The sequence below is a fragment of the Neopelma chrysocephalum genome, unplaced genomic scaffold (genome assembly GCF_003984885.1).
Source record: "Neopelma chrysocephalum unplaced genomic scaffold, ASM398488v2 Primary Assembly neopelma1_70, whole genome shotgun sequence".
Classification (NCBI taxonomy): domain Eukaryota; kingdom Metazoa; phylum Chordata; class Aves; order Passeriformes; family Pipridae; genus Neopelma; species Neopelma chrysocephalum.
The window spans coordinates 5703150-5728424 of record NW_020897730.1 but is presented as its reverse complement, the minus strand read 5'-3'; the positions used below and the strand labels follow the sequence as shown (position 1 = coordinate 5728424).

Below are 25275 nucleotides of genomic sequence, written 5' to 3'. Positions count from 1 at the left end.
GCAAGTTTCGGGAGCGTGTTTTTCACTTTTTGTTTGGGACGGTCCCCCTTACGGACACCCCAGCAGCAGGAGGAGGCTGTGCGTGTGCTGGTTTAATTAGAAACGAAAGGCTTGACCCCGAACGCTGCAGGAACTCTTAAGTTCTGGGTCAGCTCCATAAGCTCTTTAATGGCAAGAGCCTTAATCGCGTCCGGGAGCGCCGGCGCTCCGGCCGCTGCGAGAGGAAACGCCGGCCCGGACCGTCAGGGCAGCGCAGGTGCCGGGGGTGCGGACACACCTGGCTCCGCGGGTACAGGGGGTGCGGACACATGTGGCTCCGCGGGTACAGGGGATGCGGACACACCTGGCTCCGCGGGCCTGGGGCTCGCTCCGATAAAGCCGCGGGTGCCTCCGCCCCGGTGTCGTTCAGGACCAGGAGCAGCCGCAGCGTCCCGGGCCATGAGAGTCTCTGAGGAGGGGGCGTAGCAGAACCACCCTGCAGCCGCGCCCGGGCTCCGTCCCACTCCCGCTCCAGGATCGGGTTTCCGACGGCCGGGGCGGGCGGTGCCGCCTCTCCGTGGGCAGCGCCGGCGGCGGGAGGGGCTGCGGCAGAGCGGAGCGGGCAGGTGCGGCGGGCTGGGGCTGCGCCTGTAGCCGCGGCTGGAATCGGAGCCGGCAGGTCCGCGCCTCCCTGCGCTGCTCTCCGCCCGTCAGCATGAAGGTCGAGTTTGCCCCCATCAACATCCCCCTAAAGAGGAGGATCCAGACGGTTGCCGTGCTGCAGTGGATCTTCTCCTTCCTCCTGCTGGGTAACAGCCTTCCTCCTTCCTACCCTTGCCCCAGAGGGAAGAGGGCTAAGAATCGGTTTTTTCCGTGGCCGGCGTTACCTGTGTGCGTCGCTCTGTGCCACCCCGTGTCTCCACGTGGGTGCAGAGGCGGCGGCCGGAGGCGAGCAGCTCCCCGGCGATCCCTGGGCGGGGAAGAGCATCGCACTTCTTTCTTCTCTTAACGCTCTGGATGGCTTTTCCTCTTTTTTGGGTCTATTTCTTTCTATGGGTTCTTTTTCAAATATGATCCTAAAAAGCTAGTGACTGTGTCTTGTCGTTGCTGTCTAGGTTTCTGACAGCAACTTTTTACTGAACATGAGCATAAAGGCTCGTACATGACTAATGCTGTTTTCATTAGTAATTTTGTAAAATAACTTTATATACTGCAGTTCAATAAAATTCTCATTTAACTAAGTGATGAAAATTAATAGGGATCATCAAGGAACTGGCTCAAACGCAGCCATTTCTGTAAATGTCCTCACTTGCTTTAAGAAAGTGTTTGTAACAATTCTACTTGATAAACTTTTTCCACTGATTGTTCCTCTGTAATTAATGTTCCTAATATCTTAATAGACACCTATCACTAAACACCTATCATTCACATGGGTGGTTATCTTGAACTCAGTGGAATGGGTCACTTGATAAGGAAAGATAAGCCTTAACTCTGTCAGACTAAAGCCTTGGATTGTGTAAATTGGGAAGTGGTTATCAAATAATCTGCTCTGAGGTACAGAGCAACTGACTACCTGTGCCTTACTGGAAATGTTGGAACGCTTCACAACTGTCTATGCTTTAGGACTTACAAGGAGAAAAGGAATGCGTGCATATCTTCCTTGTGTGTCTTACAAATATATTATCCTTCAGTTGGTCTGATGTCTTTCAGATGATTTCTTTTTTTAGGCTGTTAGCCCACACATGAAAGATATGTGTATGTGGGAGAAGCATGAAGGGTATGAAGCATCTTCATAGATTTATCCTTAGCATCTGGTTGTTTTCTTACCTCTAAATTGTATGTAGATGGAGTATGAACGGTTTGTGTTTGTGTCTACATGGTAAATAGTCTGTACTTCTAATTTTCTGTTATTGAATTAGATCTTGGCATCTGCCATTTTTCCAGTCTCATAAGGCAGTGGAAGTTCAGTGGCAGTGGAAGAAAGCAATTTTTTATCCTAGAGTAGCAATGCTGCTGCAGAAAAACACATCCTTCTGAGCTTACTAGAAGTGATTGGGATGCAAAAAATCCACTCTTGCTGTAGTTCAGCAGGAGAAGTAGGCAGCTATCATCTGCAGCTGGTGGTGCCTGGGAATAAATGTCAAGGAAAATCAACAAGGAAGTGGTCTTATGGCTGATTATGTTTGGTATAGTCAGTACATGTGACCATGAAAAAGCAGGTTGCAAGAATGTTTGAATTTTGGTGAACAAATTGATTTTAATAATGATTATCTGCTTGTGCTTCATGGGGATGCTTATCTTTAGGGCTATCCAAGGTGAACTTTTAATTTCATGGACGTAAGCTTTCAATCATAGTGATCTGGCCAAAAAGTTTCATTTAGCTGCAGGAAAATTCAGGTGGCTGAATCCTAAATGAGTTAAAGCAGTGAAAAAAGGGCTGGTTTCTGAAGTTGTGGATTGTTTCTATATCTGGATTTTTTTGTCTTTTTTTTTTCCCTGCTGTGCAGATAAAATAGGGAAGCATTATCTGTTTGTAAGCTCTTGAACTGAAAAGTGACACTTCCAAATCATGGAGGGGGTGTCCCAGTGCAACTGAAATACTGTGTGAGCTGATTGCAGGAGACATTTGAGATTTAGGTGTTGTTTGGGGGTTTGTATGTGGCTGCAACTAGTTTATGGCAAACAAGATCTTATGTAGATTCAGTCTGTCTTGTGTTAAATATCTACGTGTGAAAACATGAACAGATAACGCCCCATGATAACTAATGATTCATATTATAGATAGAGGTATTATGTTTAGAGCAGTGAATAACCAGGGTACTGTCCTAGCTCCCAAAGTTGTCCATCTAGGTATGTGGTGAGGTGCCATAACTTAGTAAAATGAACAGTAGGACTAACAGATAAAGATAACTCTAAAAATTAGTGCCCTGAATGACAAAAGCTTAATCGGTTAATGATATCCTTTAAATCTGGAGAGTGACATGTGAAAATGTGATTTGGCACACTGAATAAGCTGTAAGGGGTATGTGAGCTTATTACAACTTGGAATTTGTAATGTGACTTGGATAGAAGACTCAGAAAATCAAGCATTGGTTTTATCTCCCTGGCTCAGAAATGTAAAAATCCCTTTCTCTCCAGGCTTGCTTTCTTGTAATGCTGCATGGTTTTCTGAGACTGTGGAATTGATGACTAAAAATGCCCTCTTGCTTCTGTGACTAAAGGCTGTGCACAGGTTGATCTGAAATACAGACATGCAATAGTTGGTGAAGGCTGAATCTTATCCCCACTAGAAAGAGCGAATCAGTCAAAAAATACTGAAGAAATAGCTGCAGCAGAATGGTACAAGCAAAGTTGTGCTTCTTCATGCAGCATACCAACTTAGGCTGGGTCTGCACTACAGATACATTGCTTCTGCTGTACAGCGTAGGCAGAGTAAACATGTCTCTGCCTCAAAAAAGCTGTACAGATGTGCACAGAATTTCATTACACACAAAAGGAACCTCTTTAAAATTCTGGCTGTAAGTTCCTGTGCTTCCTTGTTCTGTGCTGCAAGCTGCCAAAGTTCACCCTCAAAGGGAAAAGACAAGTTTTCATTGTAACAGTGATTTGTCTGTTCGTTATCCAAGGGCATGACACCAGAAGCAAAAATAAGTTCTGAAATACTGGATTAGATGAGAGAAATGTCCATTCACAGATTCCCACCGTATGCTGGCTGAAACTGCCATATGGTTTCCTATCTTATGTTCTCTAAGTACAGCAGGCCAAAAAAGTTTAGTTATAAGTTCCATGTAAAGGTGTTTTAAATGGGCTTCCCTCTTTTGCAAGAAAAGTGTTATTAGTCTGGAGTCCAGAAAACTAAACCTATGAAAACTAAAAGTGAGGAAATGCTGAAATGATACTGTTACTTGCAGTATTAGGCAGGTATCCAAAAGAGCTTCAGGCTGAAGCATAATGTTAAGCCATTAGTGTTATACTGCTGAAACAGCAAATATATGAAGTTTTGCAATTTCATAGTACCTACCTTGGAAAAAAGCCAAAACAGACCATTTTGATAGGTAGTCTTATGGCTGTAATTATTGTTATTAGAGATTCATCATCTTGGCCAGGGACTGACAGTCCTGGGGCTGGTCTGGCCCCATTCCAAGATGGTGCAGCCCCCACATCATGTCTCACTGTGAAGCTGTCTGCTCTTGATCACTCTGTGCCATTGTCCAGCCCAACCCCAGGCAGAAAGGCACCTGGAGAAATGAAATCTCCGAGCCTGTAAGTGCTGCTGGACCAACAAAGCGAAGAGGTTACATCACTCACATTTTTGTACCATAGGTTTCATGGTACACACACACACAAAAGGAATTGTCGCTGTCATTGAATGCAATGGATGTCCCTTTGTTTTTAAGCTTGGAAATGCAATGGAATTCCCTTTGTTTTTAAGCTTGGAAATATTTTTCTCAAGAACTTTGAATTAATTTTATGTATTTACCACTGTGTCCAATATCCTCCTGTTAGGAACAGGTTTTCTGTTTCTTGCACAGTAACTGGGTAGTGATTTATCCTTGGCGTGTCAGCTGTGTGCCTCAGTACTGCACATCTGTCAGTGAGGTTCAGTTTGTATCAAGAGGTGAGCAGTACCCAGGCAGGAGGTAGATCAAAGGGTTCATTTAAAGACAAAACCATTTAAACAAAAAACCAAAACAACAACAAACCAAACCAAAAACCAAAACAAAACGAAAAAACCCAACCAAACAATAAACGACAAACCAATCAGATTTGATTGAAGTGCTGCTTGGCAGGTGCTTTAGCCTTTTGTTTTCCTTTCTTTCTTATGTGCACAAATCAGATGACAGCATTTTGGAGAAAATAAAGCTAGAAGGTGGGTCGGTGAGCTTCTCTCCTGCTAGCTTCTGTGCAGCTGATCTGAAAAGGGACAGTGGAGTTTGAGCAAAATGTACAAAATCAAATGCATAACTAGGTAACTTGGGTGGAGTGGTGGTGTCTTGGATGATGATGAGAGAAGAAAATGAGAGTTTAACCCTATGACAGAGGTACCAGTGTTTTGCTCTGAGACAAGGTGGTGGTAGGGGATGCATCCTCTAAGGCTCATTTTTGAGGTCCAGCTGGTCTTCTCGCTGGGGATTTAGGAAGTGACTGTTGTGCAGGCACCCCTGTGTTTACTAGCAAAATACATACAAAATCAGTATGTAATATAAGGTATACTTTAATCTGCATGAAGCCACAAAATAATATGCTGAAGACATTGTTATATATTAAAGTACATCCTGTTTTCTAGTGATTAAACTTCCGTGCATGTAGAATGAAACAGTCTGTTAATTGAACTTGCTGGAGACAGTTTGGGGTTGTGGATCTGGCTTCCCCAAAAGAATAGAAATGATGAAACATTTGCCGCAGGGTGAGATATTGCTGCTGGAATAATAAGTGATTTCTGTTTTGAGAAAGCAGGTAATGTGCTAAAGCAAATAATAACTTTTTCCCCAAACATGCCATGGTTGTTTGTTATCTTGTGTTGATTTAATTCATCAGCGATAGCTGGCTAACTAATACGGTCTTGTTCTTCCTCAAAGCCTTTTTTAAAAAAACTCTTTCAATAATTAAGAAAACTCAGCTAAGCTCCATAAGCCTATCCTAGCAAGCAGGCTGGTATTGCTACATGTTTTTGTCATCTATCCATAAAATTTATTGCTGGCCCATGGGTAGTGATTGAAGTGTGATCACAGAGAATAACAAGGTACTTACTGATGCCTGACTGACTAGTATTTCTAGGAATGCTGCCTCTGTTACCTTCGTCTTAGGGAGGGAATTTCACCATATATCTGTGTATATTTGTTTGTATCTCTCAAGAATAAGAAGATAAAATGACTGCTGTGTCAGGCCAGAGACGCTGGCCTGGCAACCTGTGTGTGAACATCACTGACAGTGGATGCCTAAGGAGAAATAAAAGAAACAGGAAATATGTAGACTAAATCTGGCAAGCTGTTTTGGGATTTGGTAATTAGTAACTGAGGGATTTATGGTATCCAGACCACACTATCTGCTAGTAGTAGTGCTTAATGCTCTGTATCTGTAGTTTATCAGTATTTGCCAGTGCAAGGTCTTGGGAACTGCAACCAAATTTCAGCATAAACAAACCTTCAAACTTTGCGTCTTAGGGTGGTTTGTATTCATTATCACACCACTGTTGAGATACAGCTCCCTTGGTAGGAATGCTCGAATATCCTTCTGTCTGGGGCTCCCAGTTGTAACCAATAGTCTGACAAAGGCCCTCCACTACAGGAGGCTGACACATATTCAATGAATGCTGGACACCTGACCACCTCAGTCCTGGAGGTGAATACCAAATTCCTGTGGGCTTCAACAACTTCCCAGTGCAGTTAGTTTAAATAAATTCCCAGCTTTTTCTTTGCCATTATTAAAAAGTGACAACAAGTTCCTGTGCTCCTGTTGGAAATTTGTAAATTGACAGAATTGCACAGACTAGTAGGCTTTAAACAGGATAGTACTAACATTATGGCTCTATTTTTTTTAAAAAGAGACTTTCTCTGTAAAAGCTGCAGAGACATGATGCTGTTGCCCTGGCAGGTTGCCTCCTTTTAGGTGTTGCCTATTGTCTCAGGTCTTAGTTTGGTGGGACTGTTGGAGTCCGTTTGTGGTATTTGTTACTTCATTTAAATTTCAATCACTTTCTTTATGATTTATAAATAATATAGCAAGTATTTCCAGAAATTAGGGCTGATTTATTTTTTTTCTTTTCCAGCGTGAAAGAATCCACTAAGCAGGGAAAGTAATTTTTTTTTAATGCCAAAATCAACTTATCAGTGGTATCTTGAGGGATAATAGAGAAGAGCCTTAGGGATGAAAACATCACTGTGGAATTCTCTTTGTGTGCTCCCTCCAATGTTCCGTTCCTAACCCAGCTCAGTCATTGATCTGAAAACTGAAGGTGTTCTATTGTAGGTACATCAACATGGTTGTTGAAGGATATGCCATCTTTTGTTTTGTTGTTTTTTTTTTTCCCCTCTGTGTCCACAGGTGTAAAAAATGAGCTTTTCACCTTGCTTTGTGTATTGGTATGCACATGTACTCATAAAGCCCAGAGAAATACAATATTAAAAATCACATCTCTACCTGTGTATTCAGTAGAATGCCGGGGGAATAAAGATGTTTTATTTATCATGTGCTTGGTGGGATGGGGTTCGAAGTGCTGAACTCTGAAAGCCTTCATCTCATTTAAGGTTTAGCAACATAATGTGTTTAGAGAAAACTTTGCTAATGGCATATGAGAAACGGCAGGGACTGGCTGGTAGTTCAGAGCTGTCAGGCCGTGTGGAGGTTTTGGAGTGAGCTGCTTTGCATAGGTTTTTGGGGCACTACAAAGAGCCTGTAGTGCTGGTTGGATTGAGACAAGCACCCTTGGCACCTAGGACACACCTGCGCTGTCTGGACATGGTTTGTGACTGCTCTGAGAGTAATGGGAGGCTTTTCTTCCAGTGGACAATCTTAACATTTGGTGGCCCTCACATTAGATATTACTCAAACATTTTTGACTCCTTAATAACTACAAATGCATTTCGATCTTCCAATTGCGGGCATCACGTGTATTTTGTCACCCAATATGCTGTTTTCCTACTTCCTACCTCTGTGGTATTTTAAGTATTTTATGAATTTGGTGCCCACAGCTGCAAACTCAGAGCCTGTTCAATGATTGAAGCATCAGGGGTTCAAACATCATTGGGCAGGATGGCTTCCAGTGCTGCTAACACTACATCCACTTGTTGCAACAGATGAGTATCCACATGTTGTAAATGGGGAAATGGAGGAAAAGGGACTTGCCAACATTGGCTGGAAAACCTGATATTCAGAGTCCCATGGCAGTGATTTTTCTTTTAATCTATATTTCCTTTCCCCCTCACTATTCCAATACACTTGCAATATTTTCAAAGCTTTAATTGAAGTTCTACCAAAAAATTATTCTTACAGCATACACTGGATTACATCCAAGGATGTAATGATATAGTAGAGTGATGAATTCCAAGTTATTCACCTTTTGCCTGGAATTTGCTTGTGAATTTGGGTAAAATGCTTGTCATTTGTTTACTCACTGTCTTGTCTGAAGGAGAAAACACCCGGTTTGTGTTTATAGGCTCATTGGGTTTGAGTCATCACTGTTTAACTCACCTTGCAGGCTGCTAATGCATTGAAATAATAAGGAGGTATGGTAAAAGGAATTTGCCACATGTCTCACAGGGAATGCAGTAATCGACTTTGTCCTACAAGATGCTGAGCTCTCCTTAGGAAGTGCTAACAGCACACTTATCTCCCCATACCTTGCGTGCACTCAGGAATGTGTTCTACCTAAAGCAAAGCATTGAGCTTGTTGATCTCATTTGAGTTTGTCTGCATAGGATTGTGTTGCTATCGGGGCCTTCTCACTGCTGATTTAATTAGGTCTCACAGCAAGGATGCTTTGATTAAAAAACACCTTTCAGCTATTTGGCTTGGAAACTGATAGCAAAAACCCATGTGATTCTGCATTGAGCCAAAAGTGCTTCTGCAAGGAAGGCTAGCAAATATAAATACTTAACAATTTTTGCATAACAACTTGAAACTAATAGATTTATGGTGATTTAAAAAACTTCTCATACTTATTCAAACTTAAACTGTGAAATTTAGCATCCTGACCAGATTAGCATTCCTAGAAATTCCTATAGTTTCAGAATCTCTTCTTCAAAGAACAGGTAGTGACTTTTCCTCAAAAGATTTCTCTGCCCTATTTTGAAGTGATGCTGGTGTGGGAGTCCCAATGATTTCTCCATCTGGAGCAGTGGAATTGAGTGTCATCTTTCACCTGTGTTACTTGTCCTGCATTAGTGACATTCCTTAGAACTTGTTGCAACTCTTGTGAGTTTTCCACATTGACTTTGGAGGTCTCTGGGTCTCAGTTAGCAGTTGTATTTTTCAAGAACTCTCACTGAAGTGCTTTTCTGTGCAAAACTGGGGTTGCCTGTTTGAGCAGGAAGCAGTGAGCTTCTGTACTGAGGAATGGAGTATCCTTCAAAATGGTAAATTTGATCCTGCTCTTGGTTTTGTTTATAGTTGTTTCCTTATCGCTTCCTCAGAGCAAGTGAAATTCCTTATTTTTCTGCTCATATCCCTGCCATAAATGTGAATGTTCATCCCTTTCTTTCCTACTCAATCTAACCAGCAACTTTGCTTTCTCTGTCTGCTTCTGGATTCTATGGTAGCTCTCAGTTACCCCATGATAAGATATTAATTTCTGTTCTCAAGGCACAGTCAAACTTGGCACAAGAACAAGTTGGCTGAAGTTCAGAAAAAGTAAGTATTCAGGTGGGAGGAAATGCAAGAGTGTCATCAGGCCAAGTTAAGCTCTGAATTTCAGCAGTTCGAAACCTGCTTAGTCTGGGAAATCTGCTGTGAGTTTTCAATGCCCAAATAATATCTCTTGAATGAAGGTGATCTAAACTAGGATGAGTGGGTTTTACTGTTGGTCCATCTGCTTATTTCAAAGTTTTCGTGATATTTACCTAGTGTTAGCCAAATTATTGCCTGAAGTACTTCTGTCATTTTTTTTTTTTAAATTCTGCTCTATTTATGGGTGTATTTAGCTCAGCATGGTTTACTGGTATAACTTCTTTTAGGACATAACAGGATATTTCCCCCATGAAAGCCAGTCAATTGGGAGACATCAAGTTCTACTTCTCCTCTGTAAAACATCACTGAAAAAAGCCTGTTTCCTACAACTCTGCCTGTTGAGTCTTCCAGTGAGGACCGGGTCATGTTTTGCTTGCCATTCTATAAATACATGATGCTAAAGCCCTGGCTCCCTTTCAAACCTGAAATTCAGGATCTGATCCATGAGCCTGATGGGCTTTTTCAGCAGGTGTGAGAGCAAGCAGGCTGCTGCAGGGAGTACCACAGGGCAGAGAGCAGCAGGTACCTCTGTACAGCTCTTCAGCCAGAGCTGCCCAGGGCTGCTCAAGTTGCTCCAAAAGTGTAAAATTCTTCAAGTTCTACAAAGATAAAGTTTCCATAGTGTTTTCCTGAATAATTATTCAAGAGTTGGTTCCTAAAGTAACACATTGTGTTTAACTGAACAGCTTTTTCTTGCTCTTTGAATTGTGTATAATACAATTCTTATGTATCATTATTGTAGCAGGATGTTCTTACAAATGTATCAGGACTTAAAACTGCTGTTGTGTTTCCATAGCAGTAGTGAACTTCCACTTAGAGTGACATGTTTAGTGGCTGAAGTGGAACCTCTGGATGTTTTGATCTTGTCTATTGTGTCTCCTTGACCACTGACAGCACTTTTGACTGGGATTAGAACTACCATTCCCATTTTATAGGTAGAGAAACTAAGAAACAGAATGGAAAAATGATTGCCCAACACTGCTCTCATTAGAAAAGAGATGGTGCTGTGGTCCCCTTTCTGTTCTTTCCTTCCACAGCTCTCCTTTCTTCTCACTCCCTGGAGCTTCACATCCTTGTTAGCTCCTGCTATGTTCTTTTATTCTGCCTTTGGTGATCCAGATGCTCTCTACCAAACATTAGTTACCAAATATCCTGTTGTGCAGTAGAAGGAGAAATAATAGACTGAGGTGATATACCCATGAGATGTTTCACCATCAGGGTAACAATGCAATGTGGAGTAAGTTGAGTTCAATTTGTATGCCTTGTGAGTAACATCCATATTAAAAATATCAGGGCTGGACATTCAGGGTCTTAAAAGGAGACAGGTGTGATTAATGCTTGCTGTGGTTTCCCTTTTTGTATCTTGCAGGACAGTTTTGCTGTGGATTCTTTGTGATCCTGATCCTGGGCAACTTCTGGTTCCTTGCTGTTCTATATCTGCTGTGGCTCTACCTCGACTGGGAAACACCATGTGCCGGAGGCAGACGGTCCCAATGGGTCAGAAGCTGGACTGTTTGGAAGTACTTTAGGGAATACTTTCCCATTCATGTGAGTAAGAGGTTTCTCACAGAACTGTAAACATTGGAACAGAGGCAGCTTGAATAGACATGAGCATGGACAACTGTCTAAGACTCATCTTTGGTAAAAATCTAATACTTACTCCAGGGTGAACTTAACTTCTTTTTAAAGCATGGGAAATCTAAGATATAATGACAAAAAGGGACAGGGCCCGGTTTTCTGCTTGGACTGTTGAGTCACAAGATAGTGCCTCAGCACAGTAAATGCTAGACATGATATCTTTAGACACATCTGTTTAAACTTCGTTCATCTGTAAAATGGGACAATAGTTTACAGTGCTCGGAAGAGATGAATTGTCATCGGTTGTGTCCTGTCAATGTGCAATCTCCATACTTGTTGTTTTGGAGGTAAGTATTATAATGTCCTCCACTGACTCTATTTTTCAGCTTATAAAAACTTCAGATCTGAACCCAAATCACAACTACTTACTTGGCTTTCACCCTCATGGGGTCCTGGTAGCTGGAGCCTTCGGAAACTTTTGCACCGGTCCAAGTTTCAAAAATTTATTTCCTGGGCTTACTCCATATCTTCATATCATGCCCATCTGGTTTGGCTGTCCCTTCTTCAGAGAATACGTAATGAGTGCTGGTAGGTAAAAGCAGAATGTCTCAGCTGTTCCTCCATATTGTAGCTTCTGCTTCAAATGTAGGGTCTGTTCCTCTACTTAGAAAGGTAAGTAATTTCACTTCAGAAGGATCAGTGTTGATGCTAAATTTAACCTGTATTTTATGATGAAATGTTGTGGCAAAACAATTTGGAAGGTTTTAGTAATAGTTTTGTTAAATTATACCACTGAGCTTTTTTTTTCCTTTCTGAAAAAAAATTGCTGGTTATCTCTTGAACTGTGAGGCAGCAGTACTGAGTACTCATTATATGCAAGAAGAGAAGGGCATAATAATTTATAACGTTATTTAGTCATGGAGTAGGCACTTGTGAAATAAATTCAGGCTAATCTCTTACCTGAGGGAGCTTAAAGTTTTACTCATTACAAATATCTTTCTAGTCAGATCTTAATTACTTGCTTCTGACTGAGGTCCCATATTGCAAATTTGTGTAATTTTAATTGAGATGTAAACTCTAAAAACAGGAACCTTTTTTCTCTGTTCCAAGCAGCACTTGTCATAAAGGGGTGATATTCATGACTGATACTGCAGCAATAAAAAATAAGCAATAAAGTTGGGGGAAGAGAAGAATGAGTCATGAAATCAGGACTAGCATTCCCCCACAGTGGTTTAATACAGGAGTTATTTTACTTAAATTCACTCAACTAGAGCATTTGAGTATGGTCTGATGCATAAGACTAGGTTTGGGAGATAGAGATGTAACTTTATTCCTGACTGTAACCCAGGTGGTGTGATCTAAATAAGCTGTTCAGCTGCTCCATTCGTAGAAACAGACCTAGGGTGTTGTTCAGATTAATTACATATCTACATATACATCAACATAGCAGAGAATGCCTTTCCAGGCAAATGTTATTTCTGAGGGGATTCTTTGAGGCTTGCAAAGTGAAGGATTGGCAGTGGTAGAATATGACAATTTTAAATACTGTCTTTTAAACCCTGTTAAACTTCCTAGGCTGGAAGTCAGCTTTACATGTTTTTGGCATCTTGACCCCCAGGAACAAATATTTACCTGCAGGATAAGAAACAACTGCAGTAAAAAGCATGCTAAAGAATAGTCAGCATTGGAGCTCAGTTTTCACGGGTATGCAGCTGATAAACCAGAGAGGACCTTTGGTGTAATACAGGTTATCAGTCAAGTCATGAAACACAAAATCTTCCATGTACTGAAAGCCACGCTCCTAGCACAGTTTCATTTCCCAGTGTTGTTCTGCCTGTCTCCAAAGCCTGCCAGGCTGGAGTTGTCATTGCAGAGCTGCGCTGTGAGCGAGCAGGGAGCAGTGCCTGCATGCAGGCTGACATCTCAGCCTCAGCAGTGGGACACATTTGTCCTGGGGAAAGACAGTGGCCCTTGCTTTCCTTTCCAGAGAAGATGCAAGCTGATGTGTGAACGAGCATCACTTGAATTATTTGTGAGTCTCAGGTCAGCTGCATTTTTCAGAGTAAAAGTGACTGTGAAGACCTATATCGCAAATGGAAGTAGCTTTTTACTGAGGTCTGAACTTGCTCCAGTAGCAAGCTATTCCTCTTGGTGGCCAGCTCTCAAAATGAGGTGACAGTCATTTTTCCTTTTTTATGAAATTTTTATAATCCGCATTGTAATGTCCCTGAGAGAAAAACACCCAAGCAAGTAACAGGACGTCCAAAAGAGTGCATTTTGATACCAGCTCTGTAAAACCAACTACAGCATCAATTAGACTTGATCTCTACATTGTTATTTGGATTATATTAATTCAGCACTGTATTTAAACATGGCTTCTGGGTAAATGGTACTACTATGAGCCTTTGAAGTAAAAATTAGGGTGCAGTGGAACTCTGGAAGGGTTAGGTGCATATCTGTTAGAAAGGGGATTTTTCAAAGCACCAAGTCCAGAGCAAGACCTAAATCATTGATAAAGGCTCATACAGCAGTGTGCCTCTGATTAGAAGTACCAGTGGGAGTACCACAAAAGCTTCATGTAGTCTGCTATTTTAGCCTAAATAGGTTGGTGAGTGCCAGGGCCTGGTTACTAGAGAATGAGCTGTTGCAATCACTGGGAACGGTACAAGTGAATCTTTCCTGGTGCTTCTAATGTTGTTGGGCCATTGCCTTAGAGCTGCTGCTTTATAGCTTTGAAAAGAATGAAGGGGATCAGCTTGGCACTGTAGCTCTGTTGAGTTAACAAGTCCTCTATTCATTCTTTTAACCCCTCTGTGCCTGTGTTTATATGCACCTGCTGTATGACTTTAGCTGCTGCCTCTCAGCAGTATCTGCTGCCATTCAACTCTGTTTCCAGGCACAGAGTCTCTCTGAGGGGGAGTTAACGTGGCAGAGGAGCACACTGGAGAACTCAAAACTCTTGCAGTAGTCAACAGCATTTAGCTCATGAGTGTGAATCAAAGGACTTGCCTAAGACCAAATTTGTTGCAGAGTTGAACTCTGTCCTGTGCTGTTATAATTTTGAAACACAATCTAGATATTTAAAAATATTTCTTAAATTCCATTGTACTTGCATATGAAGATCCAGTGGTCACTCTTAAAATGTTTTCTCCTGAAGGAATGGTTTCTGCATCCAAGGAGAGTGTCTCGTATGTGCTGAATAAGGAAGGCGGTGGCCATGCATCCGTCATTGTGATCGGAGGAGCAGAGGAATCTCTGAATGCACATCCTGGAAGTCTAACACTGAACATCCTCAAGAGGAAGGGCTTTATTAAAATGGCCCTGAAACATGGGTAGGTTTCCCATTTAGGCTGCTGTAGTAAGCATGCTTTGAATGCAGATTGATGCTTAAATATAGTTCATATTGTATAAACTTAGAGACTTTGAAACAGAGTTACTTGTCTAAGACCATGCAGATATCTGGCACAGGAGTGAGCCTGTCCACCTAGATCCTATCTGGGAGTGTTGAAAACTCCCTTTGAATTTCATAATTTGTCAACAGTAGGTGTTATTAGCATATCTTTTGTTTCATTTGTTTCTTGCACTAGCAAAGGGTAAGAATTATGAAACAATATTAGTAAACTGTGGCTGGTTTTGCTGAATAGAACAAACATTCTGTTGTCTGGTCTGTAAATTGAAGTTATATTAAGATAGACTTTTCTTATCAGTTTAAGCAAACGAACAAATTGAAAAGCCAGGCCCTGTTTTACTAAATCACTGAAAATTTGTGGTTGAGGAAGATCTGCTTACACCATTATTCTAAAGACTTCCCTTTGAAGATTGTTATTTGCAAAAGTAAGTTCCTGGGAATTTTTGGTGAAAAACTAGCTTACTTTTTATTATCAAGCAGCCATCAGTGTGTAAGTAAACAGAGATGGTATTATCTTTTGAGTGATTTACATAGTAGAAGCTATTGTGTTTGTTCTGGACTGGTCTAGATGGCTTGTATATTAGAAATATTGGAACCAATGACTTGTACCTGATAAGCTTTCTGAAAAGCTCCCAGGATTATATATTGACATGTGAAGCAATGAGAAAGAAATACTAGTCTTGAGAAATCTGTAACAGCTTTTTAAGCTATTAACTGGAAAAAGGTGGTCTACAAGAAGAGCTCTCTGTTTTCACACAGGATGATAAGGTCTGTTCTAGAAACTGTTCTGTGTCAAAATTCCAAGAGGGTTTCTTATACATATCACTGGGAGACTCATAAAGGATCTGTTTGCCAATAGAAAGTAACATTTTAGTCTAATTTGCACCCAGAAACGCCTCTTGTGTATTTGAATTAGAGCTTTAGCACCTAAATGAGTCTTTACTCAGTTTCTGCTCAGCTGCTGATTAATTCAGTGGGATCCTCAACACTCTCTGTAGCTTTTACTTGTTTTAACCATGAAGTTTAGAAGAATAGTTAGGTGCCCTCTTTTTTTTTTTTTTAGCATGTTGATAAATGTCTGGTCTGTCATATCACAAAGGTTGGTTGTTATCTCTCATCTAAATTGATTTGGATTGAGAAATCAGATACACCTGTGCCTGTCATGGCCTTGATTTCAAAAGCATCTCCAACACACAACAAGAAGATCGGGACACTTACAAAACACAGGAATGGCCGCTGTGGGACAATATGACTCTAACAGAGCTCTTGCCCAAAGATTCTGCATCCATTAATTGCTTCGGGTTTTAACATTTTGTTTCTAAAAAGTAACAAAATGTGAAGAAAGCTTCCAACTAATGTGGCAATGAAAGGGTAAGGGAGGCTTGCAGGACACAGATGAGAAGAGCCACCTGCCATCAGTGCCTGCACACATTCCTGATGCTCATGAACTGCAGCATCAAATACCAAGAGAGGAAGGGGCAATGCAGAAAGCTGTCCTCTCTGCCCCTGGCTCCTGTGCTGCCAGCACAGAGAAGCTGTGTTCCTCAGCTAGGAACTTGTCAAAAGTGGTCTGAATATGTCAGCAGAAGTCCTGCACTTCTGCAAAAGATATTGTGGTCCAAGGTAGTACAAATATCTGATATGAAGTGAAGAAATCTTAAAGACATGAAAGAAACAGCGAATCAGCTGACTTATCTTTAGTTTCATAATCATAAGTTACTTATTTCTCTGTCTCAGCCTCCTACATAGCATCTTGCAAAAGCCTTCACCAGATTAAAACAAATCCCACAGTGTCAGGGTACTATTGCACCACACGATATTCCTGTTTGTCTTAGTGCTGGAGTAAAAGGTGGAGTTTTTACATGGCCACAGTAAGTACCAGGCTTTATAATATTTCCTGTACAAGTGGCTGCTGATATGTGCTCCACTGGAGAAAGAAACTTTGAGCAGACACCAGTCAGAATAGTAGGTGGGAATGATAGTCTGTGTGAGTCCTCAGGCTAAAGAAGCTGTTGAAGCAGTTGTTTTTTTTCTGTACTGGTGGGTTTTGATTGTCCACAGTATTTTCCTGCCAGCTCTGTCCTTAGTGCATCCTCCATCCTCCTCAGGCATTCAGAGCCATGCAGAAATTCATCCTGACAATATTACAGCAATGCTGCTATTTTACAGGAAGGTTTTCCTCAAAGATAAAGTGGGCTGAATGGAGCTAAAATATAGAAACAGACTTAAGTAAAGCAAATAAAACATCTATGAATCCTTCAGAGACTGCTTAGGATTACTCTGCTCTTTTTTTCTCTAAACTCTGTAGAATATTTGATGAAACTAAGCATTATTCAAAAAGCATACTGCACTCAAGGTTTTCAATATAATAGTAGGTTTACCTGCTGCAGACAACTGCACTGATTCCATCTACCCAAGTAGTTTGTCCAGGAGTCAGTGCCTTTCCTCCCAGGCCAATTCATGAACTGAATGAGAATTCATTAGGCTGTACAAGAGCCAAAGCAAGTTCATGTAATTTCTGTGGGTAGGACTTGACCTCTTGTAATAATGGATTAAGGCTGGTGTTTTCGAAGAGGTCTGGAAGAAGCAGGATTTCACTGGGAATTGGACAGCAGAGGAGAACTTTGGCACTGCAGCCATGTCTGTGAGGATGTCTGGTTTTTATCATGGTTTTTAAGCTGAAATCAAGGGCATGCATTACGCCGGTCAAAAGACAAAGGCAAGCCAAGATCTGGTTTTGATGCCACCCAGCTGGGAGCATTATAAGGTTAGAAGTGAGGCTTCTTTGCTTCCCAATGGAGAAAATGAAGTGCAACAAGGGCGGACTTGCTGAAATAGAAGTGGATAAACTCGTACTTATGATATATGCAATTACTCACTTTTATGATTACAAACAGTCATAACAAGTTGCAATAGGTACCAACCAAACACTGCCAAAAGCTAGTTGCTAGTTGTATGCCTATCACTTTTTTTTTTTTTAAACACAAAGCACCTAAGGCATCCAAAAAGCAGCTGCACATCAGAAGAGTTGAATGCCTGTTGCTGATGAAATCTAAAGCTGCTGAAGCTTTCTGTGCTGGTTATTGTGCAACTGTTTCCACGCTGCTGATGTGAACTGCAGTGTGAGTGCAGGCTGATGTGGGGTTCTCAGTGCCCTCTTTGTTTTACAGGGCTCATCTGGTTCCGGTGTTTTCCTTTGGGGAAAATGAACTATTCAAACAAGTTGCAAACCCCAAAGGCTCGTGGCTCAGAAACATACAGGAGAAGATGCAAAAGATAATGGGCTTTGCTTTACCCCTATTTCATGCTAGAGGAATATTTCAATACAGTTTTGGCTTAATACCTTACAGGCAACCTATTCATACTGTTGGTAAGTTCCCTGTGCCTTTTCTAATGCTTTTGCAAATGTTTAGAAATTCATCAGTGCGCTGCTTTATAAATTTGTTATAATAGAAAAATTGATTATTGTGCATCTAAAACCAGTATGTGAGGTTAAAACTATATTTCTTTAATTGCTATCCTTCCCAGTTAAAAGGGGAGGTTTTCTTCTCCCTTTCCCCTTTCTGCCCTAGGCTATATCATACTCTTCATTCTCAGTTACTCACAGGCTTCTATCCTTAGCAATCCACAAAGAAACGCAAGGGTTGTCCAGTCCATACCAGAGGGATGCCACGGCTCTCCAGCTGTTGCTGTGGATTCTGGATGCTGCAGTTATTATGTTAGAAGCCCAGAACCTTCCTTTCTTAGCTCTGCAGAGAAGTAGCAGTTGGGTGATGCCACCACAGCAGTGCTCTGCAGCAAGGCTACTAGAAGGAACCTGTGTGGTCCTGACCTGGTGTTCATCAGGACAGAGGGAAAGATGGAGGAGGAAAGGGAGAGGGCACCTTGCAGCACCTCTGCCACAGCCCTTGGGCAGGCTGCCACTTAGATAGCTTTGCAGGTCTTTAGGGTGTTTCTTTCCCTTTTGTTTTTTTCCCCATGGAAAGATCCAGTCATGTTTAATTGTGAGTGTTCATGCCAAAACAGGCAGTTTGGAAGAGTGTTTTTCCCCAGAAGTTTTCATTACTGGTCATCTACTCTCACTGGAGTGAGGAACTGAATATATTTTTAATGGCTTTAACTAGTGGTATTGACAACCACACTTTAAAAAAAAAAGTGATGCTGGGCATTATGCAAAAGCAATACTTCTCTGTCTTTATACTTTTTGACAAATAATTTTTTGCCAGATTCTGACTAGAGTGAACTAATGAAGCCTTTTTCTAAAGAAAAGTAAATCAAGCTTTTCTGGTGTTCTACAAGGGACATTTAAGGTGGCTCTCCCTTTAATGGAAGGATGATTTGATTTTAGTACGAAGCAAATAAAAATGTTTAAGACAATAATGTAGCTCTTTTTATGTTAAATTTCATGCAGATCTGTGTTTGATCACTTCATGCTGTTAAATATTTTGAAAAGATTTAATTTTTAAAGCCCACATTGTTCACAGGTAGGCTAAAAATGTCACTTATTTTAAAGCCAGAGAGTTAAGAAAGCATTGGAATGAGATGTATTGGATGACCTAAAATGTATTTTCTGCAATTTTTCCTTTGGCTGATGATATTGAGACTGTTCTGAAGCTTAAGATGTCTTACTCTGAGTCAAATCATCATTGTAATATTTACTGCAAGTGCAGAGGTAGTCCCTGGCAAGAGCACAGGAGTGCTACAAATCAGCAAGACCAGAGTCTTGCAACAGAACTTGTAAGATCTGATGAAATCCTTTACCTTTATCTTTTCTCGTGTTTGAGAACTATCACAATGTCCTTGTGTCCTTGGAGGCGTGTGTGGGGTATTCTTGGTATGGCTCAACATGGCTTGGAAAGCATTGGCTCTGCTCCTGAGAGCTGCAGAGTCACAGTGAGCTCCACCTGAGCCAGGTTCACAGTTTTCAGAGTATCCTGAGTTGGAAGGGACCCACAAGGATCATCAGTTAGCTGTGTTGACAGCGTTTTACTCCTGGTTCAGAAGTCATGGATCTTAAAGCCATTCAGCTAAGCCAAGGTTTGTGCAGTCTGAGTGTTTTGGGCTTGATCAGTGAGGTACTTCTGTTTTTCCTGAAAATTATTACTGCTTTTCAGAAATAGAAACAACTCTCAAATATCAAATTAAGCAGGTTTCTTAAAGCTGCACATAAAATTAGGGAGATGAGTGTAGCTTCTAATTCCACAAGAAATCTCCACTCTTGGGAGAAGAGGCTGTTGCAGAAGGGCTTGGGGTTTGTTTGCTGTTTCCAGTCCTGCTTCTGGAAATCCTGTATTGTATGTATATTGATTTCATACCCCCTAAGGTATTGCTCAATCCAGGGCTGGGTTCCCAGTCCTATCCACGTAAAGTCTGAATTTCAGCACCACACAGGGCCTGAGAGCTGTTGGCAGCTGAAGCTGCAGCAGGAAAATGCAGATTCAGCCTCTTTGTGGTTCTGGCTCGGCTTCCCTATAGTTAACACCATCCAATTTGAAGTGGCAACATCTGTTGAAAGGGATTTTCAGGTGCCTTTGTAAAAGCTCCTGGGGGTGCTTTTAACTCTGCTTTTCTACAGATTTTCTTTGTAATCCAGGTTTGGGTCTGTTAAGGTCTTGGTGCCTCCAGTGCCAGAACAGCTGTCAAAATCTGCAGTGATTGAACAACGCAGGGAAGACTGAGATCATGGGAAGCTTCTCTTAGCACATCACGGGCTTTTTAACCATAGCTTTTTGTAGAGGAGGAGACTGCCCTCCAGACTTCCATGTTGCCTCTTGCTCTCGCTCTGATGGAGCAAGTAGCAGGCTTTGCAGTGCCTGGAGAACATTTTGGTTGCAATGACATTTGTGGGCAATGGATGGTTAGAGGGTCTGGGAGTTTACATGCTACCGTAGGCTGAGGTCACTGACAACATTTCTGGTGCAGTGATACCCATTCTGAAAAAAACTGGAAGGTAACTGTGTTTCCTTCAGTCCTGTTTTGTGACTGTGTGGTTGAGGGCACCACTGTTGTCTTAGGCATGTCCCACACACTGAATAGCTTTAGTATTCCCATCAGAACAGAAGACTGAGGAAGTACATTTTTTAAATACTATGTTGAACTTGTGGACAGCACATAACCCATGGGATTGTATCTTGAAGTGTAAACTACTCCTTCAAGTTAGAACTTAATCCCCTTCTCACTTGCTCTTTTGCTGCCAAACTGAAATGGTGGGGGTTTTAATTCATTTTACCTGAACTTCAGCAAAACCAAGTGAAAAACCAGACCCAGGACTCAGGTTTGTGAAAGGCAGGATCAGGCCCCACAGCAAGAGAATTGTGCTGTGATTCTGCCATCTCCCTGGGAGCTGTGTAGCATCTGTTACAAGAGGGACAGCAATTCTAATTTCAAAGGGATGTCAATGAAGCTAATGCTGCTGTTGTGTTTGATTTGCAGTGGGAAGCCCCATCCCTGTGAAACGGAACTTGAACCCCACCACTGAAGAGATTGATGAGCTACATGCATTGTATCTACAGAAACTAAGGCAATTGTTTGAAGAACACAAAAGAAATTATGGGATCCCTGAGCATAAATCTCTCATCTTCGAATAGCAAATTACAATTTGAAATTTCAAATCTCATGGAAAGAAACAGTATCTGCTGAAAGATATCTTTGTTGCAATCCATATTTTGCAATCTGTAATTATCCTTATGCAAGGAATACTTTTAAGAAGGGATTATTAGATGATTTATTGATTTTAATCTTACTCTTGGGTGGGGGGGAAATCTTTGGGATATAAGCCTCGAAGCCAGTGCTGTTTTGAGTTGTCCTTTTAGGTTTATCTGTACCAGAAATGCAAGTGAGACACCCCACACAGATGTTCTTACCACCATGGTACCTACCCATAGCTTGAGCACAGGAAATCACCCCAGCATGAGATCATGAGCAGGAAAAGTATAAACCCAAGAATTCTTTGATTAGAAGTTAAGAGACTTTCCAGCATTTATCAAACGTGGCATCAGGTTGTTCTCTGAATCTCAGAAACCCCTGTTGCTCTTCCACAGAAATGAAGGTGTGTGTTTTCAGCAGATGGGTATTGTAAACCATTTACATGAGAATTCAAGAATAAATAGGAGCTTTCAGCCCTGAATAGGATATTGGCAAAAGTGGTTTGTCTGAGTTATGAAGCAAAGCAAACCTTCTGTTTGGAGGAGAACAGTGTGCATCTGTGTGCTGGGTGGTGGGAAGCACTGAATGATGTGACTTTTTGGGACAATCTGTGTTTCAAATTATCAGTTTGATAGTTCCAGCTTCAGAGGAGATGGCAGGCACAGGACAGGAGAAGTGAGGGAATCATGTGAACTTTACACCTTGTGCAAAGTAAAAATAATCGTATGTCAAGCACTTGCACAGAAGGAAGGGGAGCCCGGTTTGCTCAGTCTGGTTCTGAATCTTCACCAAGGAAAGTGTACTTGATAATGCCTTTTTCTTCCGCACTGACAGATGTGGGGAAGTATGTGTAAAGCTGCACTGCATTGTGACACAGCTGCAATGCCAAGGCAGTGTGAGCACAGCTGTAGGGTGCAGCAGGTTAAGAGGAGGCTTTGTATATAAACCAGGTGCCTAAAGTTGTATCCTAAATGTGGATATCCATTTCAGAAAAAAGGAAAAAAAATCCGAGCCAAACTGTTTTTCAGTTAAAATGCCTAGGTCTTGGAGATTACGGTGTGTGGAGAGAATTGTAGTATATTACTGAATTTTTTTATTAGATAAATTCTTGTATTTGTACATGCTTTCTATCTGCATGTGGACTTTGCAGATCTGATATTTCTGAACAGTTTGTTTTGCTTTAAGCAGTTTTGGTGCCTGAATATTACATCGAGTAGGTGCTCTGGCAAGTTGTGCACAGGGTTGTCAGGCAGCCTGGGGCATCTGCAGATGCTTCAGTTCAGCACTGAGATGCTCCAGGAATAGCAGGACTGGGCACATTGTGTGCTTGCTGGGCTGGAGGCTTCTTAGAAGAAACACAGTTTGGACTTTGGGAACAAGGTAGAACTCTGTAAAGAAAATATCTTAGCAAGATGAAGGTGTTTAAAGAAAAGAGTGGGAAGATCTCAACTCTTACAGAGTGAACTCCTAATGAACCAAAGCTCCAAAGCCAAACAAATATTTGCCAGACAGAGCAGATGTATGTATTCCAAAAACCCCCCAGCAACAAGTTGGTTTCCTTAGGAGGGCTCTTCCTTTTAGTGTATGGATGTAGGCAACAATGCGCCAGTGAATCCTGCTCTCATTTTTTCTTGGACAATAGAGTCTTTCTGGGAACCAGGGCTGGAATTTGCACTGCCTGAAGAAGCCCCTCTTCCCTGACAGACTGCCATAAATGTGCCCATAATTCACCCTACTTGAGCTTTCTTGCTGCCATGTGTGTTTGCCCTCCCTCCCATGCCTTTGCTGCCTGATGATCACTGTGGTGTAGGCATCTTACTTCCTCACTCTCTGTCCATCTTTCCCTGGGTTGAGATCTCTGGACTGTCTGTGCATGCAAAATATTGAGTGGTGTCTTCTCATTCAGCAGAAATGGGTTTTAGGAGCAGGGTTTGAGGAGAGGAAGCACTGTGACTGCACAGGTTTGACAGGAGTTTAGGATCAGGATTGTTTCAGCACTTGGAAGGGTGTGTTTCTAGGGAGGTCAAACACAGCAGGTTTTTTCCTGGGCAGAGGTCTGTAGGGTCCTAAGCATTGTACTAAGTGATGAGCCCTGAGCAGTCATTTTTCCTTAACCACCTGTGTGAAATTTCCTTTGGATGTGTTTCTTTGCTGCCTGCCCTGATGAGTAGTGCTGATTATTCATGAAAGAAGAATTTGAAGTCCATGTCAGACTGTTCTCTCCTAGATCATCTGCTCTAATGAGATATTTCCTCTCATTCTCTGTTCGTTCTTTTTCCACTACCTTATGATATAGAAGCTCAGGCTCTATGTAAATTTAAAAACATTAATGTTGAGGTTGGGAAGTAACAATGGATTTTTGTTGATCAAATTAACCAAAACCTCTAGGGAATATGATTTATTTATTATTATTATTATACGGATTTGGGGGCAATATCTGGTCCAGAGAGTACCTTAAAAACAGGCTCACCTGTGAATTCCATGAGAAGATTATCTGTGGGCTCTGAGTACCATCCATAACTGGCATAGGTAGAACAAGTAGGGATTGTGTTACTATGACTACTGATATTGTCATTGCTTTGTAACACAGGGAGATGGAAAAAAGAGAAAAAGGAAAACAAGATCTCCAAGCTACTTAAATGTTTATTGTTGCTCAATAACTGCTGCCTATAGTTTATAATGGTCCTTTCAAACTACCTTTTATTAACCAGTTGTCTATAGGACTACTTCAAAATAGAATTTCCATCTCTAAACCTGGTAGACATGGCATAATCTAAAAATTTTACCTCTGTGTTAGTGTGTGGATTTGTAAAGCAGACTCACAATACTGAGATTAAAGGCCAGTCCTGGAAGCCAGAGACTCATTTTGGCCAGTGAAGGCACCAATCCCACCACTGCTGCAGCCACGAGGAGGCTGCCCATGTTTGTTGGAGTAACACATTCTGCAGTTGCAGTTCATGCTGGACGAAGCAAGAGCCAGTAGGAACGGTGACACCCCCTCCCCAGCTGTGACTAGAACTGGGTAGTGCTTAGATTTCTGATGGGATGACCACACTGACTGCGGTCTGCTTTGTGGTCTGTTTCTCTTTGTGCCTTTTAATGCCATAGGTAATCCCAGGGAAGGGATTTTAATGCCACAGGTAATCCCATTGACAGAGAAGCTCTGCCTCTATACCATGCAAACGCTGCTTCCCCAACGTGCTCAGGATAACAGTACCTGCCTGTTCCCTCGTGTGTGAACTTCTCTATGCCAAATTTTTTTTACAGAAAGTCAGTCCTCAAGTATTTTTACTTTGTGAACTACAAAGCATATTTTACACTTTGTAACTTTTTATGGTACCTGTAAAATATGAACATCAATTGTTTCAGTGATAGCTGTGGCAAGATGTGAGATAATAAAGGTTTGTATCAAAGTAGGCTTGTGTTGACTGAAATTCAGATATGTACCACTGCTCCTCAGGGGGTCATATGTGCTCATAACATTCTGAGAAATCGGGGGGCGGGGAGGGTGGATGGATTGCTTGCTGCAGTCTCCCGAAGGGTCACTGGAAACCAGGTTCCTGCTGGGGTTCCAAAGGATCTGAGGAACAAGTGACCCACAGCAGGGAAGGGCTGGGCTGCAGCAGCCCACAACCAGGAGCTCAATGCCAAGGGGGCAAAACAGGGAAGCTGGAGCACGGGAGGGTGGGCAATCCCTTGAAGAGCTGGTGAAATAATAGTTTTTAGAGTTGAATTCAACTTCAGTTTAAAGACAAGTTTGAATTTTACATGAAACTTGCATCAAGGAGTCCAAGTCTTAGTAACTGTACCCTAGAAAGAAGAACAAACCCTGCAGAAGCTCTGTTTAACTCTAGGAACTGGAGAACTAAATAGCTGTTTGGAGTAAAAAATGTGTCGCATTTGTCTTTTGGGAAGAGGAAAAACACTCACAACAGTGATGTACTTAATTTTTGGGGTTTTTTAAGTAGGGCAATGTTACACAGCACTAACAGCTGCAGTGACAAGTGTGAATTCCAAAGCCTAGGAAAGGCTAATTGTATTTTGTTACCATTTTAATACTTTCTTTGTGCAATGATCCCACCTTGCATCTCAGTATACTATAAAGAGGAAAAATGGATAAAAAGTGGCCTTGGATTGCTTTGAAGTAGTCCCATTATGTGTGTGCATATGTAAATTGGAGGTGTGGTATGGTTCATCAATGGATCAAGATCACACCCTGT

At 41.6% G+C, this 25275-nt stretch overlaps 1 protein-coding gene across 2 annotated transcripts; it reads left to right on the top strand.

Moving 5' to 3' along the window:
- The first annotated feature begins 615 nt into the window (after positions 1-615).
- Positions 616-24468, top strand: MOGAT1 (monoacylglycerol O-acyltransferase 1). 2 transcript variants are annotated; one of them, XM_027686148.1, is made up of 6 exons: positions 616-788; positions 10793-10971; positions 11388-11487; positions 14159-14333; positions 17581-17780; positions 20843-24468. In XM_027686148.1, exons 1-6 carry the CDS (start codon positions 695-697, stop codon positions 20995-20997), a joined length of 903 nt encoding a protein of 300 aa, XP_027541949.1. In that variant the 5' UTR covers positions 616-694; the 3' UTR covers positions 20998-24468. The 2 variants fall into 2 exon arrangements, with proteins under 2 accessions (XP_027541949.1, XP_027541948.1); XM_027686147.1 differs by having other exon boundaries at positions 11388-11589.
- The last annotated feature ends 807 nt before the right edge of the window (positions 24469-25275 follow it).

Bases quoted from the DNA above. Each gene is read 5' to 3' on its own strand.
- MOGAT1 (XM_027686147.1), top strand. From the start codon at position 695: ATGAAGGTCGAGTTTGCCCCCATCAACATCCCCCTAAAGAGGAGGATC. The intron at 789-10,792 runs GTAACAGCCTTC...TGTATCTTGCAG, and splicing joins CTTCTCCTTCCTCCTGCTGG to GACAGTTTTGCTGTGGATTC. The intron at 11,590-14,158 runs GTAGGTAAAAGC...TTTCTCCTGAAG, and splicing joins AGAATACGTAATGAGTGCTG to GAATGGTTTCTGCATCCAAG.